Raw genomic sequence first — 27043 nt, 5'->3', positions numbered from 1 at the left:
GTAAGAAATAAAGATATTAAAAGACAAACCAGGTCAGATGTATTAATGCAACTCAATATGACACAAGTGGCACCTCTACTTTGACATCCACAATCCAGACAAGGAAAGTTAATCAGATTAACACTTTGACCTTAAATAAACAAATAAACCTCCAGAAGAGCAACAGAGATGGTATCACCCCTCTGAGATGGACAGACGAGCAGTAAATCATTTAGACAGAATTATGTAAGTATAGTTCATAACATGTATACATTTGGTAATGACAAGTGTAATAAATTAAAGAAAGAAAGAAAGAAAAAAACTAACATGAAGTATGCTAGCATAGCTTACGTAGACATAGCTGTCTAGATAAGCTACGTTAGCTTAGCTGACTAGCTAGCTGACATTTCCACATAAACGTAAGCCTGCTAACTTACCTAAACCACCGGCCTTGTGCACATGTTGTTCCATTTCTATTTTATTTTGATATATATGATTTATAGATTATGTTAATACAAAATAAATGAAATGAAATCTAACATTTAACTGACTTAACCACAGGCTTCCTAGTGTTTATATTAATAACTGCATAAAGAATCATACATGACAAACAGTCATATATTTAGCCAAAAGATATTCCTGTGTAACTTTAACAACAGTGGAATGACACAGTGTGAGGTAAGTAAAGTTTATAACATGTAGAAGTGTAACAACAATATGAAGTCTGTCAGCTGTCTGAACAGCTTTAATAAGAAATCAACGTCAAAAAATGCTGTCTAGCTAGTATCCGTGTTAGCTTAGCTGACTAGCAGACTAAAGTTACTATTAGCCAGCAACATTAGTAGACTAGCTTTACTATCCCTTTGCTAACATAACTGCTAGCCTTGTGTTCACATGTTGTTTTTTATTAATATATTTGTTTTTATATAAATGTATTATAGATTATATTAGATTCATTCTAAGAAATATATTCCTTGGCTAACAACTGACAGTGTAGAAAAAATGCTGTCTAGCTAGTATCTGTGTTAGCTTAGCTGACTAGCTAGCTAACATTAGCAGTAAAGTAGCCGTACTGTCTCAGAGCTAGCATGGCTAAACTCCTAACCTTGTGTTCACATGTTGTTGCATTTATATATCTAATAAATGTATTATAGATTATATTCAAAAAGTATGTTGAGTCATACATTCTAAGAAATATAAAATTTTCCTGACTGTTTTTTTAAAGCTTTTTAAAGGAAACAGTGTAGAAAAAATGCTGTCTAGCTAGTATCTGTGTTAGCTTAGCTGACTAGTAAGCTAACATTATTGAACTAGCCCTACTGTCTCAGAGCTAACGTAGCTAAACTCCTAGCCTTGTGTTCACATGTTGTTCCACTTATATTTATTTTAATATACATGTATTATAGATTATATTCTTAAAGTATGGTGATTCATACATTCTATATCATTTTCTTGGCTAAGAACTGACCGCATTTTTAAGCTTTTTCAAGGAAACAAAGTAGAAAAAATGCTGTCTAGCTAGTATCTGTGTTAGCTTAGCTGACTAGTAAGCTAACATTAGTGAACTAGCCCTACTGTCTCAGAGCTAACGTAGCTAAACTCCTAGCCTTGTGTTCACATGTTGTTCCACTTATATTTATTTTAATATACATGTATTATAGATTATATAAGTATGGTGATTCAAACATTCTATATCATTTTTTTGGCTAAGAACTGACCGCATTTTTAAGCTTTTTCAAGGAAACAAAGTAGAAAAAATGCTGTCTAGCTAGTATCTGTGTTAGCTTAGCTGACTAGCTAGCTATCATTAGTAGTAAAGTCAGAGACATTCTAAGAACTTTGGTAAAGTAGCCCTACTGTCTTAGAGCTAACATGGCTAAACTCTAAGCTTTGTGTGCACATGTTGTTTCATTCATATATTTATTTTAATATAAATGTATTATAGATTATATTCAGTAAAGATAACCAACTTAATTTGTGTTTTTTAAGCGTCCTACAGTGTTGGAGTGAATAACTGCTAAAGGAAGCTGCAGGAAAACAGCTTCAGACTGAGAAGCTTCTCTTTTACTCAATCTGTCATGTGTTTTTCTTTTCACAGCAGTGTTTGGTGTGGGTTTTTTGGAAGCTGTCCTCAGTTCTGCCCGCTGACCTGTGCTTCACTTCCAGGTCAGCGCCTTCTGCGGGTCCTCGGCACTCCCAACAATGTATCCCTTACAGGAGAGAGGGGAGAGCTGGCAGCAGCAAGTCCCTCTGGAGGCTCTTCAAAACACAGTTACCATGGACACAAACTTGACCGGGAGAGGAGTGTGTGTGTGTGTGTGTGTGTGCGTGTGCAGGTGCAGTTTGCATGTGTGTGTGTTTTGCAAATCTCAACTCCAAAAAGCTCCAAATTACGCACAAGATTCCTGCTAATAAACATAAATCCAAACTTTAAAAACCACAGCGCATCGACTCCTTCTCCGGTTGCTCCACCGCCTGCAGCCGTGCAGCGTGATTGACTGCCAGCAATCTGATCCAGTGAAAGACATTGACAACCAATAGGAAAGCGGGAGCGCGGCTTGTTTCCATGGGAGGCCCCGGGGAGGCGATGCCAAGCCCCGCTAGAAAGCAACGCAGCGAGCAGGGGGGAGAAGCGCAGGCGAGCAGCCGGGACTGTGGAGATCCTGCGAGCCGCTCCGTGGCACTCTGCAAGCGGATGAATAAAACCGAGGTCGCTAGGTAACTGCACACTTTCATATCCAGCCTCCGTCACAAGTTTAATTCTGCAACAGTGGTGGGGGGGAGAAAAAAAAAAAAACATTTCGCTGCGCGCTCCGCGTCTTTACGCGCGACGTTTGCAGATTTGGCAACTTAACTTTTACAGCGTCGCCGGATGTGTTTGTCTGTAATATCGCAGGAGAAGGTTCCTGATCTGTGCGAGAGATTCACGTCCTTCCTTCTTTCCTCCCTTTTTTTTTTTTTTTTTTTTTTTTTAAATCTATCTGAAGGGTGACCGGACAGGAGACTCTGCAGATCGCTCGTCTTTTAAAGCCACAGCGGCGCAGAATGGATGGATTTCACGACCAGCAGGTGCCTTACTGTAACTCCAAAGTGAGTGAAGCCAAAATCAGATCACAGACTCAGATCTTCCTCATCATCTTTAACATCGTTTTACTGTCTCTTCTTCTCTTTAATACTTATTTTATTTATCCGATCTCATCTCTTCCTTCCTCTCTTTTGCTGCTGCTGCTGCTGCTGCTGCCAAACACTCATTTTCTCCCTCAGGGACCATTTAAGTTGCATTTAATCATCATCAGAGATAAACAGCTGAACAAGGTGCACACTCCTGAACACACCTACATGCTTAGTCCTGCACCGTGTTACTACATGTTCATCCTATCCTGATGAGTGGAGCACAGGGGTCCATCTGCACCGGGTTCAGGCTTTTTTTTTTTTTACAAGTGTCAGAGGCATCCATGAGTGGCTCATTGAGGCTGTTTCAGTTGCACGTGTGCTGCAGCCAACAACACAATCACAGCTCCGGCGGAAAAAAGGATTGATTTGTGTCCTCTTTTTGTGTGTTATTTTGCAGAAGCTGCAGGAGAAGACAACGAGCTGCCAGAGGCCGGCACATGACAGAAAGAGAAAATTCATTAAGTCCGACCTGGCTCTGGACACTGAAGGTAGGCAGAGGGCAGCGGGAGAAGTTAATTTCACGGCTCCTAAACATTTAGCAAAATTCAATTGGTTTGTGGCCACCTGTGCTGCTAAGTACAGAATCTCAATTACAACACAGCGGCCTGTGATGGTTCTCACAAGCCTCTGTCAGCGGTCAGAGACACAAATTGACTTGTTATTAGCTGCACACGTGCCCACCGAGCCTCCGCCGGCATATCAGCCCTCCTTAATGAAGTCAGTTGTTTCTGATACTTCTCCTGAGCTTTGCCTCTGTTTTTTTTTTTTTCAAACTGCCTTCAAACCTTGTTCTCTGCTTTGGTTCCCCCCTCTCCTCCTCCACCACCTCCTCCAGAGCTCTTCCAGGACCTCAGTCAGCTGCAGGAGACTTGGCTGGCAGAAGGTGAGTGTTTCAAATCTCGAGCAAGAAAAAGGAGGAGAGAGATGGGTAAAAATGGATAGGTTGTGAGAGGAGAGGAGTAGAGGAGGAGGAGGGGGGGGGAGAGAAAAAGAGCTGCCTGGAGTTACTTGCCTAGCGTCGCAGTCCAATTAAAAGCCTGTGTGGAAGAGGCACCTTGTGTGTCATGCATACATTAGAGACTGTGAGCGAGGGGTCTTGAGGGAGACCGAGGAGGCTCTACCCAGAGAGTGTCATCACAAATTACCAGGAGAAGGCTCTCCGACGCTCACTGTCTCTTCTGCTTTTGGCAGGAGCTAACGCGCTGCACGCCAGCCGCCGCCACCGCCACCACCTCCACCTCTATACCAGAGCTCTGCTGTAGCCTCTCTCTCTCTCTCTCTCTGTTTCTCTCCTGCTCTCTCACTCCCTATCTCTCCCCCCCCTCTCTCTCTCTCCCCACTCTCTCTCTCGCTCTCCCTCTCTCTGCCTCCTCTCAGCACACCTCTCTATCTTCTCCAGCTGTACCATCACCTTGTCTTCTTCAATTTCATTTCTTGGCAGCAAAAAAAAAAAAAGAGAGAGAAAAAAGAGAATGGATCTATAATTTTTTATTTTTTTTTTAATCGCAGACTTCCAAACCAGCAGAATCAGCCTCTCAAATCGACTGTTGTTATTTTTTTAATTTTTTTTTTATAACATATTCATCAATCTCTACGTTTTTTTTTTTTTATATATTTTTGTCTCTGATGGCAAGACGTGCTCATTGTGGTCTAACTGAGACGTGATGCTTCAGGATTTAAGCGCGAGTGTCCTCTTTCCATCGTGTCTGCAGCACCGAAGTTTTGGTCAGTGGTGAATATTGTTCTTTATCTTTTTCTCTTCTTCCTGACTTTGTTCCGTGTTGTTCTTCTGTGCATGTGCATGTTCTTCCACTCGGCTTCTTTTTGTTGCTTGACTTTGTCGCATTTGCATCTCGCTGAGAAGCAAAACGTGCTTTTGACTATTTGCATGTGAGCTGGAAGTTAATATTTCAGCTTCAGGTCAAAATGTTTTTTTTTTTAGAGTTCATGGAAGAAGTTTCATGATTTGATCCCGTCAGTGTAAAAGCAGAAATCCAGACAGAGTGTGAAGTTGTACATGACTGCTTTTGTGATTTCAACCACTTTTGGTATTTATTTATAAAAGAAACAAAATTGCAGGTATTTTCTCTGCAAATGGGGCAAAACACCGATGTAGAAATTAAGAATTTTATATGTTTTGTAACGTTAGCGGCGCTCAACTGCACCTTCCCCTTTTCTACACCGTGTGGATATATGCATGTGAATTTATAAGAGTAGAAAAAAACAATTTATTCAGTGGGAAAATGTTGTGTTAATTGCTAAAAATAAAATAGTGAAAAAATGTAACGCTTCTGAGAAAAAATCATGTTTTAATGTGTGAAATTACTTTTGGGGGTTATTTTTAGAACCTTCAATTAAAATAGGATGATTAGAAATTATGAGAAGACGTGAAGATCTGCAGTGTAAAGGCAAAACGTTCAACTTTTTTCCTACAATGTGTTGTTTTATTCGTGCAGTGACTCAGTTAAAATGTCTTAATAATCAGAATTTGCAACGATAAAATGCAAACCTGCCCCCCAAGAGATATCAATCTCAACATATAAGTGAGTTTGTAAAGCCGTAATTCTAGTTATAAAGTAGAATCCTCCAGTGTGCCGTGTGACTGAATCAACTTTTCTTTTCTTTTTTCAAGAATAAGAATTGAATCGTTTCACGTCCTCTGGAAAAAGTGTCTGGAGAAATTTTATCTTTTGCAGCCGTCACACAGGTGAAGAAGACTCTCAATCATTTATCGGCTCCATCAGTTTTCTTCTTCTTCACATTTGAAAACGCTCGCCGATCAAATCCAGAGCTTTTTTTAAAAAAAAAGAAAAAAAGAATGTAAAGTATGCTTTGAAACAGATATTGGAGTAGTCGAGCCGACTCTGAGCAGCAGTTAGATTATGAGGTCGGCGCGGTGCTTCACCGCAGGGCGCGTAAAAAAAAAAAAAGAATAAGACACGATTTTAATATTTCAGTATCCAAAGTGAGGAAAGAGAAGACGACGGCGGCTGATAAAGAGGTATTACTGTTAAAGATTACAGTTCTGCCTGTCGTGGATCAACGTGATGATGGTACGCTTCAAGATTTGTAGATTTAATGAATGACTTCCTGTCCATTAAGATGAAAAGGAATACCTCCTCGTTCTCTGAAGATTTATTAGTTCAGGTAATTGGAACGAGAGGAGGAATTATGGGAGAGCGACTGAATTTCCGACTCCCCGAGAACGAGATGGTTGAGAGGGTGTTCGTCAGCTGACAGGCGTGCGTTTGACACCTAGAAACCACGAATGCCCTCCACCTCCACCTCCACGACCACTCAGGTCTTTTCTGTCCTGCCAGGAAATAAAAAGTCACTTTGTAGCTTTCTCGGTTTAAGAATACGTTTGGTTTTTGTTCGTGTAGTGTCTGGTAGTTTGTGTCGGACGTCGCTGCGCGCAGGATGTTGAATTTGTTTAAAACTCGCACCTCAGAGCTGTCGCAGGTTCAGGAAACACCTCGGACAGTCTTCTCCTGCTCAGGCCTCCTGTTCACAGCTCTTTTTCCCTTCCTCCTTCTGTCCTTCTCCCTCTCTCTCTCTCTTTCCTTTTTGTTTTTTTTGTTTTGTGAATGGCGGCAGATTTCCAGCTCTGCCGTTCTCCCCAGGAGTTTGTTGCAGGGATCAGCTGGCTCATTCACAGACTGAGGCCGGTGACTCATCCATCCTGTACTTCCTCTTTTTTTTCGGACACAGAGATTCTGCCGCCTTTCCTTTTTTTGGGTTCTCATCGTCTCTTTTTCTCTTTCCAAGTTAGGCTCTCTGAAGTTGTGTTTGTGTTGTGATCATGAGACGAGAGCTGTTTTCTTCGCAGCCTTTGTTTCGGTGTTTTTCACAGTTGTGTCGTTAAAAAATATCAGATAAAAGTCCTGAAATTTAGAAGATTAGGAGTATAATTTACCATGTGAGGACTCTCCCTCTCGCTAGTTTAATATATTATTCTATAATTTAATCTAATGGCCCTTTAAGAAAGCCTTCAGCAGAGTAGCCCAAGTTGTTTTCCAGCTCTTCAACCAGGCCGGCAAACGTTTAAAAGAGCTGCACACAATAGAGAGTTGATGGCTTTAACGACAGCAAAACCTGGAGTCAACTCATCTCGAGCCCTTTGTTTGCTGTCCTCTTCACCCGCCTGACATTGTTGGAGAATATGCAGCAATTTCTCCTCTTGATCTGTTGATTGTTTACTCTCCCCTCAATTCACACCTCTGGCTGGAGAGAGAAAGAACACACACACACACACACACACACACACCATCCCTGATTATATCAAGAGTGGCAAAAATGGAAAATCAGTGATTTTTGTTCGAGATCTCCAGACATGTCGAGACACGTTACTGATGCTGTGATAATGAGGATCCACCCCATTGTGTGTATAAATAGACGTGCTAATGACACATTTAAATCTCCTTTTTTTTTTTTGCTTTTTGCCGGAGAGAGTCGAAACTTGAGGGACACAGCGAACTGTCACCGAGTGTAAATATGTGTGATATAAATATGTACGTGTTTTAATTGGAGCCGGAGCGGAGCAGGCTTCATTATTTTAGCATTAAGCCCGAGTGCAGGGGCGGGTTTTTTTTTTGAGGCGCAGGTGAAGCGTTGGAAGGTTTTTTGGAACAGACCTGACTCGGTAGGTACAGGTGGATTCACCAGTAGGGAAGAAGCCAATTAGATACTGTTAACAATGGGTGTTTGGCTGCTGGCAAGCTAGCGAGAGGCGACGCTGTGGAGCAGTCAATGGACAAGGCGACCTCAGGAAGTGGAATTAGGAGGTAGACGGTCACCTCAAGCAAAATATTCTCTCCCTCGCAGGCTCGCGTTGGCGGGAAAACACGGTTTATTGTAGGACTTCTTTTTATAGATTGTGTAAAATGTTTTGTTCAAAAGCCTCTCAGGGTTATTTTTGTGCATTTGTAATTTTGGTGCATTTTTTCCTGTTTGCCTTTTATCAGCCCGTGGAATTCAGATTTCATTCAAACAAACACTGAAATCTGAATTTGTTGAGGATTTTTAACCGTTTCAACAGAAGTCAACTTGTTTTAGGATTTGATTTATTTGGATTTAAGTAAACACTGGCGATAAATCCTTAAAATGATCATAAACACAGTGTTTTGAACAATTATGATTCCATCTGCTGAGGAAGTTTGGACATTATGATTGAAAGCTCCAGACATGCTACTAAATGGACCTCGTGGTGAAATAGTTTTTATCACATAAAATCCCTGAGTATGTTTTTTATAGAAAAATAACCTTAATTGCCATTTTTTGGAACACGTTTTTAAAAAAATTGAGGATTTAATAACAGATGAAATGACTAAATATGGTGAATATTCTTTGTCATGACTCTGAGAATGTTAAAACAGACAAATCCTAGTTTCACATTTTTAACGTGGGCATCAAATAAACACAAACTACCTCGTGCCCTGATTTCCTGTAAAACATATTGTTTCGCAGCTGCGTTCTTTCACCGACAGCGGAGGCAAACAATGCCGGGATAGGCCGACCTAATATCCCAGGAGATTCTGTTTGCCAGAGGAGGGTATTGGACTGTAGAGCGCTGTGATCAATGCTGCGTTGTCCATCAACATCAGAAACAATCATTCCCTCTCTTCTTCTTTCTCTCTCTCCGCTCGTGTCTTTAGCTCAAGTTCCCGACAATGACGAGCAGTTCGTTCCAGACTTCCAGACTGAAAACTGTGAGTAAGAGACCACGTCGTTTATTTCTCTCTCTCTTGTGTGTTTGTGCATGTATATGTGTTTCTGTGTGTGTGTGTGTGTCAACATCTGTGGTGTTTTTCTTTTCCCCCTCCTCTCGTCTGGTTTGTACTCGGGGAGAGTGCACGAGGCGGTGTGTGTTTTTCCGTGTCTCTCAGTCGCCTCACCTTTGCTCGCACAAGTGCTCTCTGGAGAGCTGCGGCAGTCTTGCGGGTCTGCAGACAGGTGCATCATGGGTGGGTGGGGGGGTCTCTCTCTCTCTCTCTCTCTCTCTCTCTCTCTTTCTGTCTCTCTATCTGTCTCGCTCCTTGTGTTGCTCACGTACCTCGCACCACCACGGAGATACTATTATTGCAGTGTGATTTATTTGCATAAAGATCAAAATATTGTGGTGGATTTTTTTCTTTTTTTTTTTTTCTTAAGGGGTTGAAGTGATATTTTTATAACCAGGAAGGGCAAACTGCAGTCAACTGATGGCTGTTTTGATTTTTTTTTGTCAAATAAAATCTTTATAAAATTGCTCCTAGATGACCTTGTTTCCTCAAACCATCCAGTGTGGTTAGATTTTCTAAATCCAGATGTAATATTAGAAAAATACCACATTTATCCTCCTCATGAAGGCTTGTTTGCCTTCAGTAGCACGATTTTCTTTTTCCTGCAAGACAAAAAATCAGTTTCTAAGAATAGCCCCTTAAATATTCTATCGCTTGACCAGCTCTGATTTCTATCCTCGCAGTAATAAGGACGAGGTAGTTAGTCGTACCTGGTTCGTGCGCGGCGGTTTGCACACACTGACTGGTGACTTGGCACGGCCCACTTCTGGAGGAAGTGGTGCCAAGGTGGGGACAGAAACGGAGTGAGTGGAGCTCAGTGGGACCCGGTTGCGAGCACATGTCTTTCCGATGAGCCAAAACGCCCATGAAACTGTGAGAAAAGACACAAAACAAGTCTTCCCTATGTCCTCGGTGCCCTTTAACCTGGAAACTAACTTGGACAAAGAAAATGCAGAAGTGAGGATCCGTAACTAGAACAAAGAAAAAAGGTTGTATGTGCGTCGACAGCCTCTCTGTTTTATAGTAGACTGTAAGATTTTCGCAATATGTGGGTTAGACTGAGCAGAGATTAGTTCTGGCATTAAACTAGATCACAGACCTTTTAACCTCTTGTGGGCCAGATGACAGCCTGAGATCCTCGATCTGGTTCCTGTTGGTTTCCTAGATTAAAAACCAGAGGGGGGTCTATTTTTTCAAACACCTTGAAACACAAAATCAGAGGTGCTAAGGGCTGAGGAGGACACAAAAACAATCTTTACCTTGTGTGTGCATTAAAATCTAACAGTTGTACTCTGATTTTGCAACTTTTGTTGTTTGATTTAGTTTATTGGAGACGTTTGTTTGTAACTCCTGCTCCTCAGACTGAGTAAAGACAAGCTTAGATTAAGTAAATCTCAGTTGTGAGGGTGTAAAAAAAACAAAACATCTTGTCCTCCTGTATGTCCTTGAAATGTTTCCCCCCTCGTCTCAAATTCTTTCCATTCATCCGGCTTGATTTCCTATCAACAGTGAACTAAAAACCCGACCACTGGGTGTGAATTAGCACACCCTAAAAATCCAACATGGAGGGAGCGGCGTGGTGTACAGTAGCGAACCAGAGGTCACCGAGACTGTCCCGTTGTCCTTCAGAGGTAGCCAGGGTGGGTGGCCACGGTGGCAGGAGACTGCTGACCATCTGAATTGTCCTGTTGGCAAACCTGCAGCAGACTGGAGAGGCACTAACAGATGGCGGGAGGGTGAGGGCACCGTGGTTGGGCGCTCGAGCAGGCATCCCAGCCGGCAGCTCTCCCATATGGGTTTCACCGAGCCGAGAGATGGAGGGGACGGACGGGTGAGATAGAGAGAGAGACGGAGGTGGAAAGAGATGTAGATAGAAGTTGTGAGAGGGCAGAGAAGGGCAGCGAGGCAGACTGGAGGTGATCACAAGTAGTGAGTCTCATTACTGCAACAAAACAGCTTCGGTTTTTAACTTTAAGGGCTATATTTTCTCCTTTTTAATGATAAAATACGAGAAAACACCAAAAAACAAACTCAAATCCACAGGCTGATACATCACAGTGCTCTGTTCCATCACTCTTCAGTGGCCTTTTGTCACGATGAACAGATTGACAGTTTATTTTTGAGTCAATCCAACATCCACAGCTGAAAACAGCTCCCACAGACGCATTGTTCACAACCCTCTGAGTTATTCTGTCTAGAAACTACAGTGCAGAGATGTTAGAGGACATTTTGTAGCCTTATTTAAGATTGAAACGATATATTTGTGACCATTTTTTCAAAGATTTACAGTACATCTTTGGTCTCAGTTGTCAGACTGGATTAAATATTGTTGGTTTACATGTTTTGGACGATAAGAAAATAAAGATTAACAGCAGCTTTAACCTTAAAAATAATGTAATGACCTGTTTTTGTGAAGTTAGTATGTTTACTTTTACATATTAGCCAGAGGAGTGTTGACCTTGGCGAAGTTAGAAAATAAAATCTGTTCTTTCACTCAATGATAAGTATTAACTGGTAGGTTGTAAAGTTTGTATTAAATTAAATTTGCACCAAATCTGAAGGTAACTAGATTTAACTGCAAGAGCTGAAACATATCTTTGATAGTAGCATCGTTAATGTTAAAGAGCTGTATAGTCGAGTTGTTAGCCTCATTGTTTGTAGCACTAGCAAAAGACACAACTAGTGTTGCAACAATGGCACTTTTTTTATTGTAAAATATTCTGTAAAATATTCTATGAGTTTAATTAATTACAGATTCTTATTTTGAGGAAACTAAATCCAGTTAAATGTAGAAAATGTTGACTTGAATGAAGCTTTAATACTTTTAATGTATTTTTTTTTCCATTTTGAATTAGCTACTTTTTTATCTGATGTAAATTGATTTTTAACACTTTCAGTTCTGCGTTAACTTCAATGAAATTAACAGCAACATGAACCATATTTTTTGGAGTATTCTGTTCTTTTGTTACCTAGAATAAGACAAAAAAGGAAAAAAAAAATACATGAGATAGAAGGAGAGGGCTGAAAAGAAAGAAAAAGCCTGTGTGTTGTTTCTGAAAGTGTTATTTTATATTTTTATGGCCTCGGATTTATCACCTCTCGAGAACGCTATGGCGGTTTCCCCTCAATGTCGACTTCGCACTCTCCATCCATGCAGCACAGAAGCAGCATGAGAGCGGCCTCGAAGCGAAAGTGTCCTCAGGCTGAAGGAGGAGAAGGAGAATTTTTCTTTGTCTCAAACTCCAACACAGATGCTTACCATTAGCATAACTTAGCAGGAAACGGAGCAGTAGAGGAGGTGTAAAATGAGGCCACACGTTACCAGCAGATCTGAGCCTCCGTCATTTAACAGCGAAGGCGAGCACCTACAGTAGGTGAAAATGGAATGGAAGGTTTTTTTCCGCTGTTGCCAAAAGACCCTGTAGTTTTTTTTTTTATGAATGGACGGGAGAAATATCTGCCAAACGAAGGCTCCGGTTCTGCCAAAACACGCAATTTGTACCTGAGAATACACAACGTTCGGAGCCAAGAGTTCTTTGATAATGTAACGAAAAGGACTGCCAGAAAAAAAATGGAGGCTAAAATTAAATGATTTAGTGGCGAGTTCACTGAATCTTTCCTCACATGTGTGACGAGAGAGGAATTATGTGTTCAAACACGCGACTTAAAAAAACAGATTTCTGTTTGAAGACCAGAGAAAATTGCGCAATATTTCACTTTAATGGCCCCTGGAAGGAAAAAAGAAGAGAAAAAAAACAAAAAACAAAACATTTGCATTCAAAATAGACCCAGTAATTGTTCTAACTGCTTCTTCTTTTAAACACCCTACCATCTCGGTTAATCAATATGTAGATAATGAGAGCAATCAAGCGGTGATGGGCATGACATTCTGGACTAAAAAGGAAGTCTCTGTTTTAGTCAGAGGCAGTGCCCTCGCTATTGATTTGTGTACCTTGGCACCCCACTGACGAAATCTATTGTGACATTTCCATTTCTAATTTAAGGCCTCTGCGCTGGAGCCCACGTGAAGCCGCTGTTAATGGCTGCTGTGACTCTAACGGTTAAACAAAGCATTTTTTTTTATCGCCCTGGCTGAAACATTTCAGCATGAATTGACCTACTGTGTAAAAAAGATGTTGATTCGGTGGAAGATAAAGAAAAGAGATATAGTAAGACGGAGGGAGTTAGCTTGAAATAAGAGCTGCGTGTGTGTTTGTTGTAACGGGTAATTAAAGTGACACTGATTGTGATCTCGACAAGCAAAACTAAGGTATTTGTTTTGACTCCGTAAGCCTTTAACGAGGGTTCTGCCATGCCAGCGTCGTCAAAGGTCTCCCCTCAGGAAGTGTCTTTTTGACCTCGGATCGATGACCCGGAAAGGTCAGGCCCCCAGCGAGGGCTGCGAACAGCCCCTGAGCTTTGTCATGCCGGGCCCGTGTGGCCCGGCCCCCAGGGGCTCTGCTGTGCGTCAGATGGGGTGTTGGCAGATCGACCCCTGCTCATACGGCAGCTGTCAGTCAGCCGTGAGAAAAACTCCCCAAAACATCCTCCTCTCTCAGCTCCGTGCAGAAAAGAAAAATATTCCCCAAAAAACAAACATTTGAGTCTTCTGGGTCATCGAATGTTTAAATGTTTGTACTTTAGTGGGACCAGGGAGGTTATGGATCGTCTTCCTCCATTCGTAATTTCTGGTTCTGTTTTAAACTCGCCATCTCTCAGCCTGAAATGTCAAAAATGGTCCGCTTCATTCCCGCCCGGCCCGCTCTCATCGTGTTTGATAGAGCGCTGCGGGACGAAGACGGCGATCAGCGAGGCAACCTGAGCCCGACTTCATTCTGACTGACTGGGCTTTCGTCAGAAGCGCAGCCAATTGGATTAGCGTTGATCATGACTTGAGATGATGGGATGTTAATCAGGACTGATCAGGCACTTAACAGCCTCTCAGATGCACCAGGCTCACTGCGGGGCCATAGGTAGAGAGCGCGAGGCCCCCCCCCCCCACTCCCTTCAGATCAATGAGCCTTGTTGTTGTCGTCTGGAACGTATTGACAGCCAGCTGAAAGCAGATAGAGCATTTATAGGAGCTCGCCGCACACACGCGCGTTTATGATTGTCATATTTCACTAACAGAGTCCCTGTCAGGAAAAAAAGGCCGAACAAATGAGATTTGAAGCGAGTTGTTGGTGTAAGCGATGGCCCGAGATGTCAAATCTGTCGGAGGATGAATGTTTTGTCTTCTAACTTTAATGTATCCGTCACAAATTCTCTTAATCAGCGACGGCCTGGTACACATTCATACAAGTCTTGTTCTTGGTATCTGTATGTTTGGTTGTCTTCCAGTTTGGGGAAAGCAGGTGTGGACTATTTAGTTTGACGAAGAGGACGAGTTAGACAGCTTTGTCCTTTTTGTTTAGAAAGGACGATTAGAACCGGCAGCATTTTCTCCCCAAATGAATTAATCTGGTTGTTTTCTGTCAAGTGATTTGTAGGATGTGACGTTAACTGAGGATAGAGGATTGATATTGGCCAATCACATATATATTTATCAGTATCGGGGCCTTACGAAAAAAAAAACAATTTTGTCTTTACAGAACTAATAATGCAGGAAAAAGATTCTTGAGGGGATTTCTGGTTATTAAACTCACGGTGAAGTTCACTGATGTCATTTAAGACAATGAATCCTTGTATGAAACCTGTAAAACCTTTTACATTATCTGGTCTCCATTATATAAAAGGTTTTGATCACCACATTTACAAAAACTGTGTGTTCATACACAGAATCTAATGACCGCACCAGCCCCAAAAATTGAGACATGCTCCAAAAAACGATGTTTATTGAGTGAATTTCGGTGCAGATGGTGTAAATACTACTTGATACCTGACGAGTCGCTCTTTGACAGTCGTTCAGTTTCTAAATTAGCTTTCTCTCCATCTTTCTTTCTTCCTCTCTGGGTGCAGTGGCTTTCCACGGACTGCAGCTGAAGATCAAGAGGGAGCTGCACAGCCCGTGTTCAGAGCTGAGCTCCAACTGTAGTCAGGAGCGGCCCTTCAAGCTCCAGTATGGAGAGAAGTGCCCGTACAACATCAGGTGGGCGCCGCGACGACACCGACTCGACACTTAAAACTTCCACAGGACCTGAAGTGTCCCTGTGAAGGACGACGAATGAAAAAAGAACGTGCAGACACTGTGAATTGATAGAAAGAGCATACAAGTATTTTTTTTTATGTTTCACACTTTGACCAAGCATCGGTTTATTTTAGGGATGTTACGTGATGAACTTCAGGTGCTTTTTTATGAATAATCGAATGTTTTTTTCAACTGTTCAGACATAATATTAATTTTTTTTTTTATAGAAATGGAAAAACACTTAAACATTTGAAATAACATGTACCAGAAACTAAGGGACTGTAAATCAAAGGCGCCGTTTTGCAAATTCTTCGAACTGATTTGATTTGTAATACACAACATTCGTTCTGCTTGCAAGCGTATAGAGTATAATGACCTTGTGAGCAGAGAGTCGTCTTGAAACTCTGTTTCATAAGTGGTGAATCATATGTGTGATTCATTTCCCTCACCTGGTGGCTTCTGCTGAGACGCATATAGGGGACAAAAAAAGAAAAACATTTGGCAGGACTTTACTTTGCATCAAAATCTCCACAGTGTACGCCAAGAGATGGTGTGACGGTCCTTAATATATCCATCGAAACAAGTCAGCATGCGTCTGAGCCAATATATGATTAAAAAAAAAATATGATGTGGAAGGACGAATATGTCACAAACTAAAGATAACTATAATAATACAGGGAATTTAGGACACTCGTACCAAACTCCCTTTGAAAAAGTACAAATTTAAGAATCTAAAGTTTACCATTCATCTGAATACAGTGTTGTAGAAATTAGTTTCAGTCTGTTTTATGTTTGAAAGTAAAGCTACTTAAAGTAAAATAACAGCAATAGAAACTATGTATTTTTTAAATCCTTACTTCTTTGATATCTAAAACATCTCTTTCTTTATATCCATAAAATGTTCCATATTTAAGCAGAATCTGGGTCATTTCAACAACGTGTGATCTGGATGTATCGATGTGTCAAGACAAAACAAAAGATAATTATAATAATACAGAGAATTTAGGACATTCATACAAACTCCCTTTGAAAAAGTATGAATTTAACAATCTAATGTTTACCATTCATCTGAATACAATGTTGTAGAAACTAGTTTTAGTCTGTTTTATATGTGACAATTTGCAAATTCAAAGACATGTTTGGAGAATGTTCCATATTTCAGCAGAATCTGGGTCATTTCAACAACGTGTCATCTGGATGTAAAGATGTGTCGGGTGTCATTTGACAAAGACAAACACACCTAAAGAGTATCAATATAAAATGGTAGTTTTTACCAGTGAGATTTAACACAAAGCTTGTGGCGTGTTCTGAACCTCAAACATGCTCAATCATCATGAAAGCTTATATACTCAGGAATCAAACCCGCTGGAGCCACATTTAACCTGTTCCCTCTGTTTACCGCAGTGCCTATGAGCAGAAGCAGCCTGCAGGAATGAAGCCCTCCAGTCCAGTGACGCCCCCTTGTAGCACCCCTGTGTCCCCCCTCCATCATGCCTCTCCCACGGCGGCCCCGACGCCCAAACCAGACAGGACCTACTCCCACATACCGTCCTCACAGCCGCTCCCTGACAACGCCTACTCTATGGACCACAGGTAGAGACGCCCGCGGCCTTTTACATTTACATCACATTTACATGTGGGGCTTTTAGCTAAGGGGTTGTTCTCGAAAACTGATTATAATAAGCTCACAGCAGCAGATGTAGATCAGAGTTTTAGTTACAGGAGGAGGATCCAAGTAGAGCCACAACGATCAATCCATCAGCTGTCAATTATCGAATGACTCTCCAACTATTCTGATGTTCGATTTGTTCAGTTTGACTCATTTTTTCAGGAATAAATGGTCAAAATTCTCAGATTCCAGCTGTTTAAATGTAAATATTTCTTAACTTTTTGATCGATAGTGTAAATAATCTTAAGCTGCAGCTTTTAAGAGCACAAATCTGAGACGTAGCTCAACATAATAAACAACCTCTTAAAAACAAAGTCCCATCATCGCTGATTACATCCGATGTATTAAGTAATTATTACGAGATGAAATGAAGAAGGGGGATTTCTTTCAGTTTTTCCTGATCTGTATTTTCAGAAGCTGGAGGAGCTAAAATCATCCAGTAATTCACAACTTTTAACACAAATTTAACAAGGCCTTTATTTTTGTTTAGCTTCCAAATCACTTTCTGCTTTTCCTCACCTGTTAATCATCAGAGTGTCAGAAAGCTGCAGTAGTTTTCTTATTTACATTGCTCAGATTGACTAGATAAGAGCTGTTTCTCGGCCTCACAAGTAAAATGTGTATTTTCTTTCTTCCAGATCAGGTTTGTAAGCGCGATAAAATCAATAAACTGCCAACTGGCCTCTTAGATCATAATTATATTCTGCCGCTAGAGGTGGATGTAAGGTTTATAGCCTCAGTGTGCTGTCAATCAAACAGATTTGATTTTTAATCTAAATATTTCCAATGTCTTTTTTTTCTTGTGTTTGGGGAAATTATTTAAGCTTTTGGATGATCAGTTCATCATTTAAGACATTTTTCAAGGACAAATGTGAAATAATCTCTACTTTGAGCTTTTCATTTGGGAGTATTTCAACCTTTTTTTGTCTAATGTGAATCTAAAAGTGAGTTTTGTCGCTGTTTTGAACAAAGAAAGCGATTTGAAGACGTGGTGATGAGCGTCTGTTATTTTATAGACAAATGGATTCATCAGAAAATCAAGAAAATTAGTTGCAAGCCCTTTTTTTCGATCACCTCACGTAGCCTTTGAGTTTTACATTATTCAGTAACATATTCTAATGATTTATATACATCAGATTAACGAAATAACTGAAATAGTGTCACGTTGTTTGGATTCTGTTGTCCAAACTTGGCATCCTCCTCTGCAGACTGGGCTAAAGTCAACAAGATTAAGTTCCTGTCTCTTTTTGTCCGTCTGTTAATGAATCCTCTGATTTCTTTTCTGATCCTCCGCAGATTTCGACGTCAGCTCTCCGAGCCGTGCCACTCGTTCCCCTCCCCGCCGACTATGGCTCGGGACGGACGGCCCATCTACCACAGACAGATGTCAGAGCCCAACATCCCGTTCCCTCCTCAAGGCTTCAAGCAGGAGTATCCCGACCCTCTGTTCGAGCACCCGGCCATGATGGGGGCGCCGCTACCCCACGCGTACCCCGCCTCCATGATGATCAAACAGGAGCCGCGAGACTTCACCTACGACTCAGGTGAGACACAAGAGCGACGTTTGCATGGGTGTTTGTGTGTTACTTTTGATCTGCTGTGGTAAGTAAGAGCCATGAAGCGACAGCAGCCAGAGCGTTATCATTTCAGGAATGGGAGAAGACATGTGAGGAGGGGGCGGCGTTTATTAAGTTTGCCCATTATTAGGGCAGGGGATCTGGTTGGGCCGGGTGTCTGCGCCAGTCGCCATTTCCTGTGGAGCTCTAATAGAAAAGAGGGGGGTGGATGCCTGGTCACAATCCAAAATCCGCCCTCCCACGCTTGTCCGCTCCCTTTAGTTGGAGAGTAAAGGGACCTAATCATCAGCCCGCGGCCTCTGCAGAGCCCGAGGCTACATCAGGACATGAATGAACATACGCCGGACTGCTGTGTTCATTCACAAGGCGGACAGAGAGGACCCAGGAGAGGCTGTGTGACCAGTCAGGGAGAAAAAGCAGCCTCTTCCCAAGGCAATGAGTTCTAGGAAAACACTGTGGGCCTCCTTCAGGTCTCGATTACACGAGACTGTCTTTGTTTTCCTCACAGCAGCTCTGCTGGGTTTTTCAGGAAAAAGCCAGGAAACTGTGTTCGCTGTACCATCGATGTGTTTGAGTGTCACAAAATACTCATGAACAACGCTGGATTCAGTGCTGATGCATTTAATGTCTTGACAAACTATCTGCCAGGTTGTGGCTTATTAACAGACTGATGTCTCAAGACAAGGGCTGCAAACAATATTTCAGATGGTCAATCAATCATTTCATTGTCTAACGTGCGATATGTATAAATGTGCATTTTAAAAGATTAAAAAAATCTCTGAAACTATCACCAGAATAAAAGGAAATAACAGTTCTGGTGTGAAAAACTTCTGCTGTGTTGCAGAGATGCATACTGAAGTTAGCATGCTAATCAGCTAGCGCAGGTCCTCCCTGTCTCCTGATAGAGACTCCACTTTCTCTCCTCTCCTGCTTCTCCTGTCTCACCCTTAAACTTGCTGTGTCTTCATCGTCCTTCTGCGCCCTAATCAATGTTTTTAAACTGGCCTCTCTTGGTCTTGGCGGTTGTGTTCAGTCCCTGCTGAGTCTCCCGTCCCAGGCCTGAAAACCTCACCCTCCCACAACTGGTGCTCCGAGCTCCCAATCCAGACCGCTAGCTGCATGGCTAACCGAGCTAACAAGCTAACCTGTTACTCAGGTGCTATGCTGCCCTTTATATGTTTGATTTGTGAATTGGACACAATTGGCAAATTCAACAGACAAACACTTAAAACCAAACAATATTTAATTTATGATGTAAAATCAGCAGCAAAATAATTTATCAACATTGTTATCAACTCATTGTACATGTTAAAAAAAAGAAATAAGGAATATTTTTGGTGTACAGTCTTATCAGTGTTGTGTCCACCACTGTACGGTACTGTACATCCAAGACGGAGCATCAGAGTGAATTTATTATCGGTCACAGAGGAGCATGTTGACCGGAGCAGGCCTGTTGGAAAGGATGGGAGGGGAGCGAGTAATTTCATTAGCAGCAATTTCCTCTACAAGGCCATTACTTTGATGAAGTTCAGAGAAATGTTTATGGGCCTAAATGAAGGGCCTCAGTCTGTTTATTGAACATTCACTTTGTAACCTGTTTGGCTCGTTCTTTTGATCACAAGCCGCGGCCGTGATGTCTGTGTCGTGGGAGGTTCTGACATACGCCGTAAACGGACGAGTCAATGCCAGCAGTGTTGTGAAAACAAACCGATGAATACAGGCTTCTGTACAAGAGTGAAAGTCATTTTTCAGAGAGCTAATGTGATCAAACATTTGTCGTTAAACGACTTTAATCGCATAATAGGTACAAAACATTTTAAATTAGAGGAAGTAAATGCGACTTCAAAACCAAACTTTTCTTCTGCAACACAAAGTGAACCCTCATCGATGATTTAAAGGCCACACCAATATTTTGCTTATTTAATTTTAAAGCCCCTGAAAAAAACTTGACTTCTAGTAGTGGCAGTGAAAGAGCTCCAATCCTTCACTGAAGAAGAAGAAGGAGAAGTACCACAGTGTAGGAATATTCTGTTGAAGTAAAAACGCTGCATTCAAAACCTCAAGAAACAGTAACGGTGCTCAATATAACTGGATTATAATTATTGATTATTTAATGTCACTAATGCTGCAGCTGGAAGAAGTGAAGCTAATTTCAATTATTTCATCTGCTGTCCAGAAGGTTAATCCATAAATTATAAATTGATTTATATTTTTTATGAACAGTCTACAAAGTAACTGAAGCGATCAAGTCAATGTAATTAATTAAAAAAGTATAATGTTAGCTTCTAAGTCCAGAACTTTCCATTCCTGTCTTCAGGTTTTCTTAAAAGCCAGTCTGCTTCATTGATCCGATTCCATTGACAAGTTATGAAACATAAACAACCAAACGACTGCCATCACATCTTTATTTAAATGATGCTAAATCTTGGTGGATAATTGTGACATCGCCTTTTTCCGACTTGATTGAGTAAAAAAGTCACGGAACCGAGCTCCTTCAGGTCCGCGCAGCTGTGATCTGAACCGCTTCATCTCGAGCCCGTCACATTATGACGAAACTCACATCGTGTCAGCTCGTGTTTTCACGCGAGAGACGTGTTTCGTTTGGTAGTAAATCTTCCTCTCAGTGAAGACGCTCGCGGCCTGCGTTAGCGGTGTGATGTAGTGAGCTCGCCTGTGGCTGGGAGCCATCGCGATGCCGACACCGGAGGGCATATTCTTTAATCAGAGCCAGTGGTGCATTGAGTGAACAGGCTTTGACTGCTCTCAGATAACTGAGATAGTGTTCTTAATGCTGCCTTCGGGCCCTTTAACACCCACTCTCCCATTCTTGCCCGGCTTTCAGCAGAAGTGCCTAGCTGCCATTCTGTCTACTTACGGCAAGACGGCTATCTGGCTCACACTAACAGGACTGAAGGTACCAGCGATGATTCGCGTGAATGTTGTGATGGTGCACTTTGGATTTTCACTCAGTATTCTAACAAACGCTCCTTTTTTTTTTGGTTTTTCGCAGGGTGTATGTTTGACAAAGTGGTGAGGCATTTCTACGATGATACCTGCGTGGTGCCGGAGAAGGTCGAAGGTGAGTCTTCCCCCACGAATCCTGTTAAAGCAACACCTTGAAACCTGCTCCGTGTGCGCGTGCAGTCGTGTTGAAACACGGTCCGTTACGTGTCCCGCAGGTGACATCAAGCAGGAGGCAGGCCTGTACCGCGAGGGCCCGTCGTACCAGCGCAGAGGCTCGCTGCAGCTCTGGCAGTTCCTGGTGGCTCTGCTGGACGACCCGTCCAACTCCCACTTCATCGCCTGGACCGGCCGCGGCATGGAGTTCAAACTCATCGAGCCCGAGGAGGTGAGCGGGAGACAGAGCTTCAGATTCATAAAACGATTCTCCTTTATATTTCTTATTTCTAGTTCTTTTTTTGTATAATCTTCTTTGAGCACAGCCTCAGGAACACACTGTATTTCATGCCATGAATGTGTGTCTGAATCCTCGAATCCGTCACTTTGTTGCCTAAATTATAAGTTGATTAATCGATAATTCAGCCGATGGAACATCTTCTACAATTTTGAGGATAAATGCCAAAACATTACAGATTCCAGTTTCCTTAATGTCAGGTTTTTTTTTTTTCTGCTCTTCTTAGTTTCATACGTGTGAAAACTCCAAATCTCGCCGAGCTGTTGATTTAATGAAACAACAGATTTGAGGGTGTTAACTCGAGGAACTCTGGGAAATAATGACAGACATTTTTCACAGTTTTCACCTTTTCGGGTGAAATATCTGTCTTGTTTAAAATAATCAGCAGGATTAATAGATAATGAAAATAATCGCAGCAGGGCGGTAACAATCGCATCTGCGCCCGGAGGACGCGTGGGCTCATTTTAAGGAGGTCGCGAGCAAAAATAAAATGGCTGCAACAGTTTGAAGATGTCAAAGGTCAACATTTAAAGCGGAAAAAAAGAATATTCTCTGATCTGACAGTGAGGCTGGGTTTGTCCGATAGTTTTGTACTTATTCTGTCCTCAGCCACATCCATCCAGCTGACCCTTTCGCCCCCCCCCCCCCCTGCTAAATATTTCACAAGACATACTCCTAAAAATATAACCCATGTTGACGGTTGGGCCTTTTGAAATGGAAACAGAGGCTGCGTCTGTGTGTGCGCCCACATCACACACAGTGGGGCTCAGTCACTGTCGCTCACTGTTGGGGGATGGAGGAGGATGCAGGGTGGGGGTGAGGGAGGGGGGGGGGAGATAGAGGGGTATCTGGCAGAGGTCCACGCTGCCCGACGGTGTGTGGAGGCACGGGCCAGCTGCAGCTAACAGGGGGGCCCATTCATGCCATCAGGTGACCAAACGAGCTCTCTTTGGGACGCCGCGGACACACGTCAGCTCGCGGCTTTCTGCCTTCTCACTGGGCAGGTGTAAGCACGTCAGACAGAAAGTAAAAGAAGGTCACAGAGATTTTGTGGGGGTTTTTTTTTTGGGGGGGGGGGGGGGAGGAAAGGGGGTGAAGGTGTCCCAGAGAAAATGGATGGATGAAACAAAAGAGAGGAAAAATGAGAAGTAGACTAAAACTCAGCGGAGGAGACGCTGAGCAGAGCGCTGTGGGTTTGGACCGCGAGGCCGGGTGGTGGGTGGTCTGGTAGACAGGTGCTGTAACATCTGCTGCCTCCTCCGCTGGGTGTGTGACAAGCTCCTAATGAACACATCCCTGCTCAGGTCCGCTCAGGCTGGACGCACTCTAATTACGGTTATTAGGAAAATATGGATTAATAAGTTTGTTTAACATTTCAGCTGCCGCCACCGTCTTGTCAGGAAATCAGGTCGAGCGTGCGTGTGTGTGTGTTTGTGTTTTGGCATCCTGCTCTGTGTGTGTGTGTTTACTGACTGCCTTTGTGTTGTTTGTGTGTGCCGTACTAAAGGTGGCGCGTCGATGGGGGATACAGAAGAATCGACCGGCGATGAATTACGACAAGCTCAGCCGATCGTTGCGCTACTACTACGAGAAGGGAATCATGCAAAAGGTAAAAAAAAAAAAAAAAATCTCAGAAAACAGAAAATAAAGAACGAGTACGGCGTTAAATGAGATGCATCTTTACTGACATTCACATACGAGGAAAACAACTCAACATTTTAAGGTGAAAAGTTTGGAGCTCATTTGCACAATGAAAGCTTGATTGACAGCACCTGTGTTGGAGGAGGGGCTTCCTCTGACTCCCCTCTTCCCCCCCGAGACAGATTATATAAAGAGGCGGAGCGTCTCAAACATGGTGAACCTGATGAAGATAACGGCTGTGACAATCGTGTTTTCTGAGGCCCTACTTGATCCTACGTTTTTTAATAATTCTTTTAAATATTTATACCAACTGGAAATGATACAATACTTCAGTCAGGCAACAAAAGAAACATTTATATCTGAGATGTTGCTGAAGCTGTTTGGCCGCCATTTACGATAAATTTTCTCCCAGCTGTGAGCAGCTCCATCATTTCTTTTGTCAAATGCATTGTGAAGTAAATATTGTACACTGACAACACAACATAAAAAAATTAAGTCCATGTATTCATCCTTGTGTGTGTGTGGAGCTGAAGCCTTACAGTATTCAGGAGGGAATTGTAGTAAACTGGAAAAACGTTTCTCAAATGAAGAAAAAAAAAAAAAACTTTCTGTAACTAGAAATCCAACACACTTAAAAACTCCTTTCACAACTTGTGTTATTTCGTGCTGCCTCACCTTCATCGGGTTGCTGTTTCAGTCAGTCGTTATTCTGTTTGTGTCAGTTTTAATTACTGCTATTTGATTCACCTCATTATCTGTGTCACATGATTGCAGCTGATAGATCGATGAGGCCACGTGGTGTTTGAATCCCCGATGAAGACCTAGTGCTCAAAATATGTGTTTTTTAAATACATATTTCCTTCCTTTGACACATTTTCTTACATCTCAGGAGCCTTGATTGAGTCTGTTTTTTGAAATACTCAAATTTGTCTTGAATAAAGCAGTTTATGTAGCTTGAAATTCAGAAAGAGTGCAGAGATTTGTTTGGAAAAATGTCCGATATTCAACCTTTTCAGCCACTGATGGGTCAAGATAAACGATTGTAGAAGTAGTACTGTAATCTCAAGTGTTCTCCTTGTAAATGTTTGTGTCCGCTTCTTGCTTAAATACACACGATTATAGTTTGTATACTATGTGTGTTTTAATCTTCACGGACTCACACAGCTCTGTAGCTCCCCTGCGTAAGGACTCGTCGCCACCAAAGTGTCTGACTCGTTTACTTTCCCCCTCCTCTCTCCACCTCGCCCTGTCTCGTCTCCATCACAGGTGGCCGGCGAGAGATACGTCTACAAGTTTGTGTGCGACCCCGAGGCCTTGTTCTCCATGGCGTTCCCCGACAATCAGCGGCCGGTGCTGAAGACGGACATGGAGCGGCAGATCAACGAGGAGGACACGGTGCCGCTGTCGCACTTTGACGAAAACATGACCTACGTGCAGGAGGGGCCGTACTGCCCGCCGCACCCCTACAGCGAGGGCTATGTTTATTAACGTCAGCCTCACAACCACACACACACACACACACACTCTCACACACACGCACACACACACCTCCACTCCTCTCCCGCCTCCTCCATCGATACACCTGAGACTGTCGTGCCCTCGAATTCACAGTCGCTCCGGGGATAAGACTGAACACACACACACACATGCAGCGGAGCTTCCCTCCTCTCTCCGTCTCTCTCACAGAAACACATCCTCCTTTTTCCGCTCTTTCTGACGTCCGCAGCAGGATGGAGAGTGCACTTTATGGACAGGAGCGGAGCGGCGTTGACCTGCCAGGGGCTCGCCATGTGGTTGGCTTTTTAAACCGCTGTTTTTGTTTGTACATTAACATGGAGATCATTCTGTTTTCGTTATGATTTTGGAGCATGTGGCGTCCTCCCCCCCTCTCCCTCCCCCCGGCGAGACAGGACTCAGCGGCGAATTCACGCCGTCACACACAGACTGAATCTTTAGATTTCCTGCAAAAATCGAAAGGATGATCACTTCTTAGTTTGTCCTCGAACAGCCATTGCTTGTACCTTCATGCTCATTTAAGCGCATAATGGCATTCGTATTGTGACGATACTTTAACGGTGAGGTGACATGATTACAGACTTGAAGAAGTGATGGCAGAAGAGACGTTTAAGCTCCCGTCGGTGAGAAACAAACCGCCTCAGCATCAGTTTGAGCACAGCACCTCCTGTCCGTCAGCGATCTCCGCCCCTCGTCCAATCAAACTGTAGATCTCATCGTGTAGGTGTGTGTTTTTTTTTTGTTTTGTTGCCGTAACGACGTGAACTGGAATCGTCCTCTCACTGCTCGACGAGACTCCGGCACTCGACGGATACTCTTCTCTTCGCATCACATGTGAACGGCCGGTTGTGTTTTTAGGATAATCAATAAAGCTGCAGGCCGCTGTAAAATAACTCATCCACTGTAAAACAGCAGTTTCTTTCTTTGTATTCTGAAAGCAGCAGTCGTTCATTTTTTGTCATTCAGGTGTTCAGTTCATGTACAGTTTCAGTGGACACGGCAACCAATCAATCAACATCATAATAAAAAAAAAAACAATAGAAGTGGTTTTATTGGCTTAAACAATAAAAAGCTTAAAAAAAACAAAAAAAAATCAAACATTAAGTCGAATATTTCCCTGATTATTTCTGTTCTGTTGTGTTCCAGGTGAACATGAGGTGTATATTTTTTTTTTGTTTTTGCTTTTTGAGAGTCGTTGCTTTGCCATTTTTTTTTGTTTTTGGACAAAAAAAGAAAAAAAATGAAGAAAAGGTATAAGAAATATTTAGAGTTTTATAATGTGATGAAGATAAAAAAAAAAAAAAAAAATCCATGTTATGACAAACGAATAGTGTTCCATTGTATAATCAGGCTCATTTCTGTTGCTGCTTCAAACTGTACGTGTATTTTCTAGTCTCAAGAAAAAAAGAAAACGAAGTGCGTCAGATATGGCCTGCTGTCCTGGATTCCTCTCTCTCTCTCTCTCTCTTTCTCTCTCTCTCTGTTTTTTTTTATTTTTGACGTTTGTTTTTGTTTTGTTTTTGTTCGATTTGAGCATTAAAAAAAGAATCTGGTCAGTCTGAGTTTTGTTTGTCGAGGTTCACGTGTGTGTGTGTGCGTGGGATGGGATCGGCAATAGCAACAATTCTGTAATAATAAAATAGTTCTGAAAAACAAAAGTTATCACCACCTTCCAGATGTTTTAAATGATTAATCGTGAGATGAAGAAAAAAAAAAAAACGTTTTGTTGTTACGAGCTGCGGGTGTCGTCTGTTGTCTGCATGATATAAAAATGCAACTCTGACGTTTTCTTGGACGAAAAAAAAAGAGTTTTAGGTCATAAATGTACATACAAGAAGTGAAAAAGAAGCATTATTCTGTCTGTCTATCTGTGTCTTTGTGTGTGTGTGTGAAGACTAATAGATTATGGACTGTTGTCAATTTCCAGGTTGGAGAGAGAAAGTCTCCCAACCACAAAGCATTTAACCAAAGTGACACCTGAGGAAAAAATCAATGGCTAATTTAAGACACCACTTTTTTTTTTTTAGGTGAATTACTTCTGTCCTTAACAAGACTGGCAGTAATGAAAAAAAAAAGACAGGAACACACTCCCGTAAAGTTATTATTTCCCTCTGTAAAGTGTCACTAGTGCTAAAAAATCAATGACTAATTTAAGGGGGCATTGTT

At 42.2% G+C, this 27043-nt stretch overlaps 1 protein-coding gene across 5 annotated transcripts; it reads left to right on the top strand.

Moving 5' to 3' along the window:
* The first annotated feature begins 2345 nt into the window (after positions 1-2345).
* On the top strand, positions 2346-26436 carry etv1 (ETS variant transcription factor 1). Of its 5 annotated transcripts, none has more exons than XM_030393203.1 (13): positions 2346-2697; positions 2967-3069; positions 3551-3641; positions 3989-4036; positions 8808-8861; positions 14892-15021; positions 16465-16653; positions 18026-18273; positions 21152-21220; positions 21317-21385; positions 21486-21655; positions 23229-23330; positions 24629-26241. In XM_030393203.1, the coding sequence occupies exons 1-13, from the start codon at positions 2546-2548 to the stop codon at positions 24848-24850; spliced, it is 1647 nt and encodes a 548-aa protein (XP_030249063.1). In that variant the 5' UTR covers positions 2346-2545; the 3' UTR covers positions 24851-26241. The 5 variants fall into 5 exon arrangements, with proteins under 5 accessions (XP_030249063.1, XP_030249062.1, XP_030249064.1 ...); XM_030393202.1 differs by having other exon boundaries at positions 21149-21220; XM_030393207.1 differs by lacking the exon at positions 2967-3069 and adding an exon at positions 4788-4878 and having other exon boundaries at positions 2564-2697; positions 21149-21220; positions 24629-26436.
* The last annotated feature ends 607 nt before the right edge of the window (positions 26437-27043 follow it).

Source organism: Sparus aurata, chromosome 17 (genome assembly GCF_900880675.1).
Source record: "Sparus aurata chromosome 17, fSpaAur1.1, whole genome shotgun sequence".
Taxonomy (NCBI): domain Eukaryota; kingdom Metazoa; phylum Chordata; class Actinopteri; order Spariformes; family Sparidae; genus Sparus; species Sparus aurata.
Note: the sequence above shows the minus strand (reverse complement) of the source record. Positions and strands in the feature narration are given on the sequence as shown.